Consider the following 14076-nt stretch of genomic DNA (forward strand, 5'->3'; position numbering starts at 1 on the left):
GTGTAGAAATAAGCACTAAACTCAAATAGTTAAAAAATTTAACAATAACTAAAAAAAAGCTTCAATAATTTTCTTTGCACTAATATATTCAAAATTAGTGATCATGAAGTTATTCCAGTTTAAACTAGAATATTAAATATACAGATGTTTGTTGAGCAAGCTTCAAAGTGTTTTTCAGCATCCGAAGAAATAATAACACAAAAAAACACTGATAATGTAGGATTCTTAGATTTTGGGGAAATTGACAGTAAGTGAAAAAGTTATTGAAGAAATTACTTAGTTTATTAACATCTTCAATATTAGGACCTTCAACCTTTGTTCAGAAAGATGGCATAGAAAGTGAAATACGTGCATTCCTTTTAAGCTCGGACACTGATATTTGCAGTCTCAAAAAATATCCAATAATAAGGCAAATGTTTTTTAAATTTAACACGCCTTTGGCTTCTTCTGCTCCAGTAGAGCGTTTATTTTCTTTTAGTGGAATGGTGGATTCTCCTCCGAGAAATAAATTAAGTGATTCGAATTTCCAAAAGCTTGTTTTACTTAAAGCCAATAGTCGCTAATTATTTTCTGTGTAATTGCTTATTTCTCTTTTTATTGTAATTTGTGTATTTATATACCGCTTTTACGTTTTTTCCTTAAATATATTAACTTAAACTATGAATAGAGTAAAACATTTCTTTGTTGAAAAAAATAGTGCAGGAATATTTTTTTAACTAAAAATTTTAGTGTAGAAAAAATTATTTCATTAGGCTGCAAAAAAAATATTTTAACTATTTTCAAAATATTATTAGTTAAAAAATTTTAACTACACTATCACTATTATTGAGTGAGGCTTATATTTTTCAACTCATCACTAAACATTAAAAAAATTAGTGAAATATTTTACACTACCACTAACTATTAGTGATAGTTAAAAATTAGTGCACTACCCCCAACTATGGTAAAACTGTAAGCGAAAACACAGTTGTTACCAAAAATTTATTTATTAAATTTAAATACTCATCTTTTTTTATTGACATAAATAATTACATTATTTGTCCTTTTTGGTTGCAAAATAAAATAAATAAGTACACACTGCTACAAAATTAAACTACTTAAAAAATAAACGGACTAGATCGATTTCTCTATAAGTATATTATAAATGTATTTATGCTATGGGCTTGGTTATATTTTGTTTAAAAATTTCGTAGTTTTTTCCCCTTTTATCAATTATTAAAATTTTAAATATTAACCACAGGCAATTTTTTGTTATGAAATATCCACAATGCATATGGTTAATATTTTGTTCATGTACTTATAACTATTAAGTATCTCTTTTAATATGTGTATTAGTTATATCGTGTAAATACTTATATTTACTTATTCATTATTGTTCTATTCTTTTAAATTCTCGTATTAAAAATCTTCAAATCTAAAAACAACTAGGTATCCTTGTGATTGAGCAAGAGAGGCGTATTGGCAGAAGGAAAAGAAAACGGACGTCTCTGACGTTGGAAATTACTTAAATCCTCACAGCTTTGGCAAGATAATGTTGACTCTTCATAACGTGAATGACAAGAAGTGCCGGAAGAACGTCTTAAACCGGCATAAGAATCGGTAACTACTTCTAAAAGAGCCTCGTCACTGTAATCATAAAAATAAAGAAAGTAAAATTAAGGATTCTGTATTTTGTTGAACAACAGTTCTTCATAACGCATGAGATACATACCTGTGATAACGATGGTGCTCTAATAGAGGGCCAGTGGCAAATCTTAATTTTTTGGGCGACTCCAAACTAGACGAGCGTGTTAATGAATTTCTAGGCATATTTTTGTTTTTCAATGACGACCGTATGCCCAAATCATTTGCAGCCGATAACTGATTTTGATGTTGCTGTTGTTTTATAGTTCCCTGTATGAATTTATTCAAGGCGCGTGAGCCTCTTCTCTGGGAACGTTCATAGGTTCGCTTTGCTTTAGCCTCTTCGTCTTCTCCCAACAACCAATATGTTCGTTGTTCACCTTTGCCTTTCATATTAATAATACCTCGTTCTTGATAGTGGTAGCCGCCCAATTTTTCAAGCAAGTCTTTGCATTGCCAACTGCAATGTATCTTCAATGGTACCCCCGAAGATTCCATACGGGATGCTGTATTAACCGTGTCTCCGAAGAGACAGTAGCGAGGCATTTTAAGTCCAACAACACCCGCACATACAGGTCCCGAATGGATACCTATTCGCAATAGCAATTCATTATGAGGACGATGTCGGATTTTAAATTCCGAAACCGCATTAAGTAGATGTAAAGACATAGAGGCTATTTCGGCAGCATGTAAATCCCCATTACGTATTGGCAATCCAGAAACCTTGCGGGTGGAAGGGTTAAATATTTTGAATAGATTTAAAAAAAATGCAATACTATTTGTAGAATATACGTACCACCATATAGGCGTCACCTATTGTCTCAACTTTATAGACGTCATAATGACCGATAATGGAATCGAAACATGTGTATAAATCGTTTAAAAAATCAACCACTTGTAATGGAGTGCTCTCGGCGGACATGGCAGTAAAACCCACTATATCACTGAAATAAATAGAAACTTGTTCATAACTTTCTGGATCTACCTTGTGACCTTTTTTCAATTGTTCTGCCACGGGACGTGGAAGCATTTCTAGTAGCAAAGCATCCGTTTTCTTTTTTTCTTCCTGCAACTGATCAGTCCTCTCATCTACTAAAGCCTCCAAGTTATTGGCGTATTTTTCCATCATTGCCATCATATTATCGAATATATTTGGCTTCATGCCCTTTCGCAAAGGTCTTAACTTTGCACGTATAGTCTTAAAGTCTGGCCTTTCTTCAGGCTTTTCACACCAACATTCTTTTAAAATTTCTCGTACACAATCGAAAGATGTTTCTAATGGTTGCAAAGATGGGCGATATGCATATAATGTGTCCTGAACTTGTAAAACTTTTTGTAAACATTGCATCGCCGATAGTCCGGTTTCACCAAACGGGCCATGCCTTGTATGAATTTCGTATAACACAATGCCAAAAGAGTAAGCATCACCTTTCTGAGATCCCATCACTAAAGACGCCGGACCTTGTCGTAGCAACTCAGGAGCACGATAAAGAAGTTCTACAATAATATAAATAATTTTACAACAATTAATAATAAAATAAACATATGTATGTAATATGAATAATGAATAATAATAACTGATTAATTTACCAAAAATAAATAATAACTTCTAAATATTTAGTAGGGTATTCAATCGATTAACCGTTAATCGGTTAACCGATTAATTTTGGACGGTTAACTGTTCGAATAATTTGAAATTGCCGATTTTCAAATAACAAATAAACCGATTAATTTGTGTCGATTAACCGATTAACCGAAATTCCTTTTTTTTGCACTTTAAAAAATTGTTTGTATTTATTTTTCCGTTTCAATTCAAATACAAATTTCAAATTAAAATTAGATATTTTTTGAACATCCAATAAACATGATTAGTGAGTATGTATAACAACTGGCATATTTAACTCACATGTATTTGAAACTTTGTGTGTATTTACATGTATAGACGAAACTTTTTTTTGAAATTAGTTTTATCATAACTAAACGAAACTATTAAATTAACCAAAATCTAAAACAATCCAAAAAGGAATATTCTTTATCATGCTTTTGATTTCTCCAACATATACAATCTCCAACATATTCCAAGAAAACTTTTATTAAATCTAAAGTAAAAATCGTTTAAATTATTTTCTTTTTATAAAAGATTATTTCAGAAGATCTCACTAAAACCCTAAAAAATCACACATCGCTCATTTTCTGCAACAACGTCATAATTAAAAAAAAAGTCGTTTCGAGAAAAAATTTCTTAAATAAATTTATAAATTGTAGATGTTAATATCTTTCTAATCTGTATTTAACCCAAATTTTTACTTATCAAATATGCGAGAAAACATGAATTTTAATTTTGATGTTTACAACAAAAAAAAACACTCTCACACAAAAAATAATTGACTTTTTGAAAACTGATGAAACTATATGAAAGCGCATATTTTGTATTACTCAGTTCATAAAACACGGATTTTGAGTTATGACGTTATTGCAGCAAATATGCGATATGTTTACAAAAAAGATCTCAAATACATTATTTGCTGTTTTTTATGTTTTTGTACACAAAATTCGTTGTTGTATTTTCAATTTAAAATGAAAATAGAAATTATTCGGTTAATCGAATAATTTTAAATTAACCGATTATTAACCGAATAAATCTAAACCTCGATTAATTATTTGCTCGATTAACCGATTAAACCAGAAACCCGATTAATTGAATACCCTAATATTTAGTGATAATCGATCACTTAGAAGAAATACCAGACCATCTACTGATAGGAGTTTTATCAAAATTTTTAAATAAAAAAGTAAAAAAAAAAAAAAACAAATAAAAAAATATTTGACTCGCAGTCGGTAGGATTCGAACCTACGCTCCCAGAGGGAATCTGATTTCTAGTCAGACGCCTTAACCGCTCGGCCACGACTGCCTGTACTACTCTGTTGTTAAAAGATTTAAATTACGTTCATATAGTCAGCTTCATATGAAATGTATAAACTTGTTTTTTGCTGTCGATTAAAAATACACATGAACTTGTACGATAAGTATATACATTTGTGAATACTATTGAATATGTACATATGTTTTTTAGATAGTATCTACTATCTAAGTACGTGTGGTTTTTATGTTTAACAAGAAATGTTTATTAACATTTTACAGTAAAATTTCACTGTAAACAGACAGCCATACATACATTAATACAGATGTTACTAGCATATTTAAGAAATTTTTAATTATATTCTGTTAAGTACATAATGTCTAACCATTGACTTTGAATATTGTATTAAATTTTTTAAAAAATTTGTCTACAATTTATTTATTCTAACAAAACTAGTACATACATAAAAAATAAATTATGGAAAAATATAATAAATTATAAATAAATTTATAAAATTTATTTAAAACTAATTTTGTATAGACATTTTGTTTTATAAAACCATTTATAAATTTAAAAATTTTATGTATGTATATATTTTTATTTATTTTTTTTATTTCAAACAGTAATATAAAAAGCCTCTTAAGGCCAATAAACTTATATTACAAAGATATACTCCTGAATAATAAATAACAATTCAAAGAATAATTAGTTTACACAACATTTAATCTTACTGGTTCCCAAATCTAAAAAAGTAAAAGTTAGATGAAAGAGTTTTTGCAAAATGATCCCAAAACAGCGTAAAGGCAAGTTAAATAGAAATAAATATAATATATATATATATGTATATGGGGAATTTCATGTCAAGTGAACCAACTTTTGAAATCGATGTCTTCCGATCGGGATGAAATTTGCACCAAGGTTAGCTCTATTGGATAGTAACTCAGACACAATTTTTCAACAACATCGGTCGAGAACTCTCTGAGTTATAGGGGGTAAAATTTTGACAATTTGGTCAAACAGGGGTTTTTTCTTATCCATGTAACTTATTACCTATTGTTCTTAGCAAAATGTGTCCCAAATAGTATAGATAGCTATTTCTTCGATCTTTCGAAAAAAAATATTAAAAAAAAAAAATAAAAAATTTTTAATATTTTTTTTCCGAAATCAAAAACTTTTTTGACTTTTTTTTAAAATTTTTTCTCTTTTTTTTTTTTTTTTTTTTTTCTTAAAATAAAGTTTAGATATTTTCCTTGAACAACTACTTGGTCGCTTAGTGGGATGCGAGTGGAATATCTATCAAAATAAATATTTTGTAACTCAAAACATAAAATTTTTGACTTTTTTTGCAAAATCAAAAACTTTGTTGACTTTTTTTTTTCAAAATGGACCCTTTTTTAATCTTTTTTTTTAGGTCAAACAAAAGCTTAGATATTATCCTTGAAGACCCTTTTGGTCGCTTAGTGGGATGCGAGTGGGATATCTATCAAAATAAATATTTTTTAACTCAAGACTTACAATTTTTGACTTTTTTTTTTGCAAATACGATTTTTTTTCCAAATGGGCCCTTTTTTTAAAATTTTTTTGTAGTCAAAAGAAAGCTTAGGTCCATTCCTTTAAGATATTTTTAGTCCCTTAGTGGGATGCGAGTGGGATATCTATCAAAATAAATATTTTGTAACGCAAGACATAAAATTTTTTAATTTTTTTTTGCAAAATCAAAATTTTTTTCCAATATGGGCCCTTTTTTAATTTTTTTTTTTGCTCAAAAGAAAGCCTAGGTCCATTCCTTTAAGATATTTTTAGTCCCTTAGTGGGATGCGAGTGGGATATCTATCAAAATAAATGTTTTAACACAAAAATTGTATGTCTTGAGTTACAAAACATTTATTTTGATATATATCCCACTCGCATCCCACTAAGCGATCAAAACCATCTTAAAGGAATAGGCCTAAGCTTTCTTTATAGCAAAAAAAAAATTACAAAAAGGGCCCATTTTAAAAAAAAGTCAAAAAAGTTTTTGATTTTGCCAAAAAATCAAAAATTGTATATCTTGAGTTACAAAATATTTATTTTGATAGATATCCCACTCGTATCCCACTAAGGGACCTAAAATATCTTAAAGGAATGGACCTAAGCTTTCTTTTGACTAAAAAAAAATTTTTAAAAAAGGGCCCATTTTGAAAAAAAAATCGAATTTGCAAAAAAAAAAGTCAATAATTGAATGTCTTGAGTTACAACATTTTTATTTTAATAGATATCCTACTCACATCTTCCTAAGTGACAAAATAGGTCTTAAAGGAAAAGACCTAAGCTTTCTTTTGAGCAAAAAAAAATTTTTTTAAAAAAGTCCCATATTGGAAAAAAATTTCGATTTTGCAAAAAAAAATTAAAAAATTGTTACAAAATATTTATTTTGATAGATATCCCACTCGCATCCCACTAAGGGACTAAAAATATCTTAAAGGAATGGACCTAGGCTTTCTTTTGAGCAAAAAAAAAAATTAAAAAAGGGCCCATATTGGAAAAAAATTTTGATTTTGCAAAAAAAAATTAAAAAATTGTATGTCTTGCGTTACAAAATATTTATTTTGATAGATATCCCACTCGCATCCCACTAAGGGACTAAAAATATCTTAAAGGAATGGACCTTAGCTTTCTTTTGACTACAAAAAAAGGGCCCATTTGGAAAAAAAATCGTATTTGCAAAAAAAAAGTCAAAAATTGTAAGTCTTGAGTTAAAAAATATTTATTTTGATAGATATCCCACTCGCATCCCACTAAGCGACCAAAAGGGTCTTCAAGGATAATATCTAAGCTTTTGTTTGACCTAAAAAAAAAAGATTAAAAAAGGGTCCATTTTGAAAAAAAAAAGTCAACAAAGTTTTTGATTTTGCAAAAAAAGTCAAAAATTTTATGTTTTGAGTTACAAAATATTTATTTTGATAGATATCCCACTCGCATCCCACTAAGCGACCAAGTAGGTGTTCAAGGAAAATATCTAAACTTTATTTTAAGAAAAAAAAAACAAAAAAAAAAAAAAGAGAAAAAATTTTTAAAAAAAATCAAAAAAGTTTTTGATTTCGGAAAAAAAATATTAAAAATTTTTTATTTTTTTTTTTAAATATTTTTTTTCGAAAGATCGAAGAAATAGCTATCTATACTATTTGGGACACATTTTGCTAAGAACAATAGGTAATAAGTTACATGGATAAGAAAAAACCCCTGTTTGACCAAATTGTCAAAATTTTACCCCCTATAACTCAGAGAGTTCTCGACCGATGTTGTTGAAAAATTGTGTCTGAGTTACTATCCAATAGAGCTAACCTTGGTGCAAATTTCATCCCGATCGGAAGACATCGATTTCAAAAGTTGGTTCACTTGACATGAAATGCCCCATATATATATATAAAAGAGTAACGTTACTGACTGACTGACTGATTCATCATGACTGATTAAAATAGCATGTTAATCCATTTAAAAAATAAGCTGACAGGTGTTTCGTACTTTTTGGAAAATCGAAACTTTCCATGTACTTTTTTTTATTATAATGGTACTTTTTTTAATTTTCTAGAACAATGGACTTAGACACATGAAATTAAGCATACACGGTGCTATGTCAGTGAGAATTCTAGGGGGAGACTTTTTGGTACTTTTTCTTTAATCGAATGGTACTTTTTGTAATTTCTTCACCAAAGAACCTAGAAACATGAAATAAAGCTTATATGGACCGGAGTGAGTGGGAATCCACAAGTGCCTGATTTTTGGTACTTTTGATATATTGTAGCGGTACTTTTTTGAATTTTCTGTAATAATGGACATAAAAATATGAAATTAATCGTATATGTTCTAAAGTGAGTGAAAATTCTAGGGGGCGACTTTTTGGTACTTTTTCTTTATTCTAATGGTACTTTTTTGAATTTTCTATAACAATGAACTTAGAGACATGATATTTAGCATATATGGTCCTAAGTGAGTGAGAATTCTAGAGATAGACTTTTTGGTACTTTTTCTTTATTCGACTTTTTGAAATTTCTTCACCAATTAACCTAAAACCAGGAAATTAAGCTTATATGGGAGTGAGTGGGAAACCACAAGTGGGGGCTTTTTGGTACTTTTTGTATATTCTAATGGTACTTTTTGAATTTTCTGTAATAATGGACATAGAAATATGAAATTAGGCGTCTATGGTCCCAAGTGAGTGAAAATTCAAGGCCATACTTCTTGGTACTTTTTCTTTGTTCTCATAGGTACTTTTTTGATTTTACTATAATAATGGACCTAGAGTTTCCAAAAAACCGAAAAATTTCAAAACCGCGGTTTCGTTTTTTTTCGGTTTTGTGATAATTTTTAAATATTAATTGTTATAGAAACAAAATTAGTTGATAATATAGGAAAGGCTATACAAATTTAAAATTCAAACTTGACAGGTTATGGTTTAGTGAGTGCGAATTCAAAAGTGATTTTCTATAATAATGGACCCAGAAATATGAAATTAGACATTTACAATCAGATTAACAAAGGGAGACTTAATAGTACTATTTCACTCTTCTAATTGGGGTGACGAAGCGCACCGGGTCAGCTAGTATATATATATATATTTATTTCTATTTAATTTGCCTTTACGCTGTTTTGGGATCATTTTGCAAAAACTCTTTCATCTAACTTTTACAATTTTAGGTTTGGGAACCAGTAAGATTAAATGTTGTGTAAACTAATTATTCTTTGAATTGTTATTTATTATTTAGGAGTATATCTTTGTAATATAAGTTTATTGGCCTTAAGAGGCTTTTTATATTACTGTTTGAAATAAATAAAATAAAATAATATATATATTAGAGTGACAGCCGATTTTTTTTTTTAGATTTCAAAGAGTGCCGGGTGGAATATTGTGACACTAGTCCTAAATGTTAAGTGCTGAAAATTTGAGCCAAAACGGGCAACGATTTCTGGACGCGCATCGAGGTCAAAGTTCAGATATATGCTAAATTTTACTGTTAATATGGAATAAATAGGTGAAACTCGTTAACTTTCTGCATAGTTTTCTAGAAATGTATAGATTTATTTATATTAATGAATATTACATTAGAAAATTTTTTTTGGAAGTTACCCCGCATCTCCTTTGTGTCAAAATGACCCAAAAACTGTATTATCGCCAAAATTCGGAAAAAATGCTAATTTTTCAGATATTTTAAAAATTTTGCTACTAAATAAATACTTTTGCAATTAAATACAAAATAATCGAAATGTGTACGTAATTGTCGTTGTAATGAGATATAAATGACAAAATTTGATTAAAAAATGTTAAAGTTATTACAAATTCGCCAGACCATTAACGTGTTTCAGGCCACTTGAACAAAAAATTTAGGAAAAAAATTTTGATATTTCGAGAAAAATTAAAATAAAAGCTCATTTTTACTTAAAATATGTCCATATTTACTTGTATATGAGTTTTAGTCTTCGTAGGATACCGTTAACTTATTCGCAGGTATGGCCAAAAAAAATAATTTTTTTAACGGCTGTTTCAAAACTCCATTTTCAATTTTTTAAAAATTTTGTTAAACAAATTTCAGATTTTTTCGTTCATCACATTGGAGTTTATTGAGATCAAAATAGGGAATAAAAATATGAAAAAATTATGTCAATACCTCTTACAGTTTTTCCGTACCCGCGATTTAAATTTTGCGATTTTCAAGAAAAACTAATTTTTTGTCCATATTTAGGCGAATGAGGCCAATTTCCTTACTGTTATAAATTTTAAGTAAAACTTATTCATAGTATTATAATCCTGGTAATTTTAAATATGGTCTGAAAGTTTTACTAAAATCGGAAAACGTTAACCTTTAAATCGTGAAGGTCAAAGGTAAAATTTTTCAATATTTGGAATTTCTAATGAAAAGATAGCGAAATGTTATATATTTTTGGGCCCATTTTCATGAAACTTGAGGAAAATATATATTGGGGTCTAGCATTTACAACAACAGTGCAAAAATGGATTTTAACCTTTAAGAGGACTTGGGGTCAAAATGGTTGTGTTTTTCGTGATTTTAAAAGTTGAGGGTAATTTGGACCCCAAGTGCTGCTAAGGGTTAATTTCCATTTTTGTGCTGTTATTTTAAATTCTGGACTTTATGTTATATTTTCCTTAAGTTGCATTAAAATCGGCAAAATTTTTTCAAAAACTGAAAAATTTGCATTTTTCTCTAATTTTGGCGATAATACAGTTTTTGGGTCATTTTGAACCAAAGGAGATACAGGGTTAATTTCCAATTTTTTTTTTAATGTAATATTCATTAATATAAATAAATCTACACATTTCTAGGAAACAATGCAGAAAGTTAACGAGTTTCACCTATTTATTCCATATTAACAGAAAAATTTTGCATATATCTGAACTTTGACCTCTATGTGCGTCCAGAAATCGTTGCCCGATTTGGCTCAAATTTTCAGCACTTAACATTTAGGCCTAGAGTCACAATATTCCACCCGGCACTCTTCACAATTTTAACAAAATTTTTTTTTCATACAACTGATTGTCACTCTAATATATATATATAAAAAATTTGAAAATGGAGTTTTGAAACAGCCGTTAAAAAAATTATTTTTTTTGGCCATACCTGCGAATAGGTTAACGGTATCCTACGAAGACAAAAACTCATATACAAGTAAATATGGACATATTTTAAGTAAAAATGAGCTTTTATTTTAATTTTTCTCGAAATATCTTAATTTTTTTCCTAAATTTTTTGTTCAAGTGTCCTGAAACACGTTAATGGTCTGGCGAATTTGTAATAACTTTAAAATTTTTTAATCAAATTTTGTCATTTATATCTCATTACAACGATAATTACGTACATAGTTCGATTATTTTGCATTCAATTGCAAAAGTTTTATTTAGTAGCAAAATTTTTTCAAAAACTGAAAAATTTGCATTTTTCTCTAATTTTGGCGATAATACAGTTTTTGGGTAATTTTGAACCAAAGGAGATACAGGGTTAATTTCCAAAATTTTTTTTTAATGTAATATTCATTAATATAAATAAATCTACATATTTCTAGAAAACAATGCAGAAAGTGAACGAGTTTCACCTATTTATTCCATATTAACAGTAAAATGTTGCATATATCTGAAATTTGACCTCGATGCGCGTCCAGAAATCGTTGCCCGATTTGGCTCAAATTTTCAGCACTTAACATTTAGGCCTAGTGTCACAATATTCCACCCGGCACTCTTCAAAATTTTAACAAAAATTTTTTTTCCATATAACTGATTGTCACTCTAATATGTATATATATATATATATATAATCAATATCCGAATCATAATTTGACTATATATTAGATAGAATATATATATATATATAAAAGCCAGACATATGGTTTTTTTTTGGAAAAATCGACTAATCTTCGTTAATTGGAACAAATTACAATATGTGTCTTGCTGTATGTAAACAATTTTTAAGTTTCTTATATCTAATACATACTTACTTGTGCATTTGGCTGTCATAGATTGTATGTCGGTGGAATTGTCTTCTATACCTTTTTTAAAGGCAAAAAGACCAAAATCTGTTAACTTAACAACCCAGCGTGAGTCAATCAAGCAATTCGATGTACACAAAGAACCATGAAAACGTATTGGCGATTCATGTAAATAAATGACACCCTAATGTAAACGAGCAGCAAAAACATTAAACAAGTGGCACAATGAAATGAAAGAAATCAAAGAACAAAAGTAAAAATGAAATTGTTTTTGATTGTTTTTCTCATAACAAGGATTATGACTTACTCGTATTATGTCGGCCACCATTGAAGCAATAAACATGTTGTCCAGCTTGACGTCCTCATTTTCCAAAATGTCCTGTTGGTATTATTGCAGCCAATAAAACGCAAAAAAAAATATAAAAAATAAATAGCAACATTTGCACAAATTTAACGTATATATTAGGGTGGGTCAATTTGTTCGGGTGAGAAAAAACGTGACAGGCGTGTAGCAAAATCGGAATCTACGAAAAATTCTAAGAAAATATCCCCAAGAAACTATGGGTCTAAAATCAAATCCTAGCTCCCGCTGAGGCACTTCAAAATACACAGTTAAAAAAATTTTAAAAATAAATCTTAAATCTTTATGTCTCTCGGCGGGAGCTAGGTTTTAATTTTAGACCCATACTTTCTTTTGATAATTTTCTTAGAATTTTTTCTCATCCGAACAAATTGACCCACCCTAGTACATATACCATGTGTATGTACATTAAATATTTGTATTGCTCACCTTTAAACTTCCCCTTGTGCAATATTCGGTGATAATACAAATATTTGGTGGATCTGTACAAGCTCCTATAAAAGCACAGATATTATCGTGGCGAGCATCTCTCAACTACAAACAAAAAATTATGAAAAATATTAAATTGTCAAAGAATCAATATCTTTAAATTATTTTCCATTTCAATTTACCAATTTCAGTTCCTTTTTCATTTCTCTCGTAATGTCCACACATTTCTTACGGACTTTTTTAATGGCATACAATTGACCTTTGTATAGACCAATTGGTGTAAATATGGTCGTATAACGAAAATCTGCATCTGGATTGGAACTCAAACTGACTTGACTTGTTCGTATTAAAGGATGTGTTGACTAAAATATAAATAATTTTATATACAATATAAAATAAATAAATAAATAAATGACAGCCAAAAACAACTTCTGTGCAAAACATTTTTTTTATAAAGTTTTGACATGCGCTTAGTTTTCGAGATATACATATTTCTTTTTCCACGTTTTATCTGGAAATTAATTGAAAATGTTAAAAACTGTTTATGGGTTTAGAATCTACGGAAGTTGAACTTCTAATTGACTATCATTTTTTAATTTACAAATTAAGGATGTTACAGGATTATACAATTAAGTGTAATATTAATATTTTTCAGTTTATTGTCAGTAGTTATAAAACATTAAATATTTCTTTAAAAAATGGGTGAACAAATCGAGGCAGTCGCATTTGTTTGCTTATATCTCAGCAATTTGTAGGCCGACCTAAGTTGGACTATATCGGATATGTTATTATATCAATCATGTATTTATGTAATTTATTTGACGATCCAGAATATGGGGTCGGAAATGAAAAACCTTATAAATACCCTAACCACTCATGGTGAAGGGCATACAAATTAATAATCCTGTAAACAACCTTAAATATTAAATTAACAAATTGTACTCAATTAAGAAAATGTTATTTTGTATAGTAGTGTAATATATAATGTGCTGTTTTTCTATAGCGAACGAGTACTTTGAGTAGAAATTTAACATGTGTTTTGTTATTGTAACAAAAACAAAATACATTTAAAACGTCCACTCAAAACGCTCATTCGCTATAGAAAAACAGCACATAAATACATATTACTTGTTTCACCAAAAGCGAACGAACATTTTCTTTTTTAATTTATATTGAAAACAACAAAAAAAATGAACTGACAAACAATGTATTTAAAAATATCTGATATCATTTGTTGGTAACAATATACTAGATACCCAAAACGTCAATAGTATCGAGGAAGTATCACTTAAGAAATTTAATACATCACATCTCTACCCCTCTTTA

At 28.9% G+C, this 14076-nt stretch overlaps 1 protein-coding gene and 1 non-coding gene across 2 annotated transcripts in view; both read right to left on the minus strand.

The window, feature by feature from the left end:
• Positions 1 to 967: 967 nt before the first annotated feature.
• LOC135953568 (speract receptor) overlaps positions 968 to 14076 on the minus strand; it is a 125030-nt gene continuing 111921 nt past the window's right edge. The window contains exons 12-18 of the mRNA XM_065503515.1: positions 12933 to 13112; positions 12751 to 12855; positions 12268 to 12339; positions 11970 to 12144; positions 2420 to 3120; positions 1712 to 2346; positions 968 to 1626 (exon numbers count right to left, since the gene is read on the minus strand). Of these exons, the coding sequence (XP_065359587.1) occupies positions 1425 to 1626; positions 1712 to 2346; positions 2420 to 3120; positions 11970 to 12144; positions 12268 to 12339; positions 12751 to 12855; positions 12933 to 13112 (2070 nt within the window). The 3' untranslated portion in view covers positions 968 to 1424. The remainder of the gene's footprint in view (positions 1627 to 1711; positions 2347 to 2419; positions 3121 to 11969; positions 12145 to 12267; positions 12340 to 12750; positions 12856 to 12932; positions 13113 to 14076) is intronic.
• TRNAS-AGA (transfer RNA serine (anticodon AGA)) lies at positions 4454 to 4535 on the minus strand. Its single transcript has one exon. It is a non-coding gene; the product is annotated as a tRNA-Ser (tRNA).

Source organism: Calliphora vicina, chromosome 3 (genome assembly GCF_958450345.1).
Source record: "Calliphora vicina chromosome 3, idCalVici1.1, whole genome shotgun sequence".
Classification (NCBI taxonomy): Eukaryota; Metazoa; Arthropoda; class Insecta; order Diptera; family Calliphoridae; genus Calliphora; species Calliphora vicina.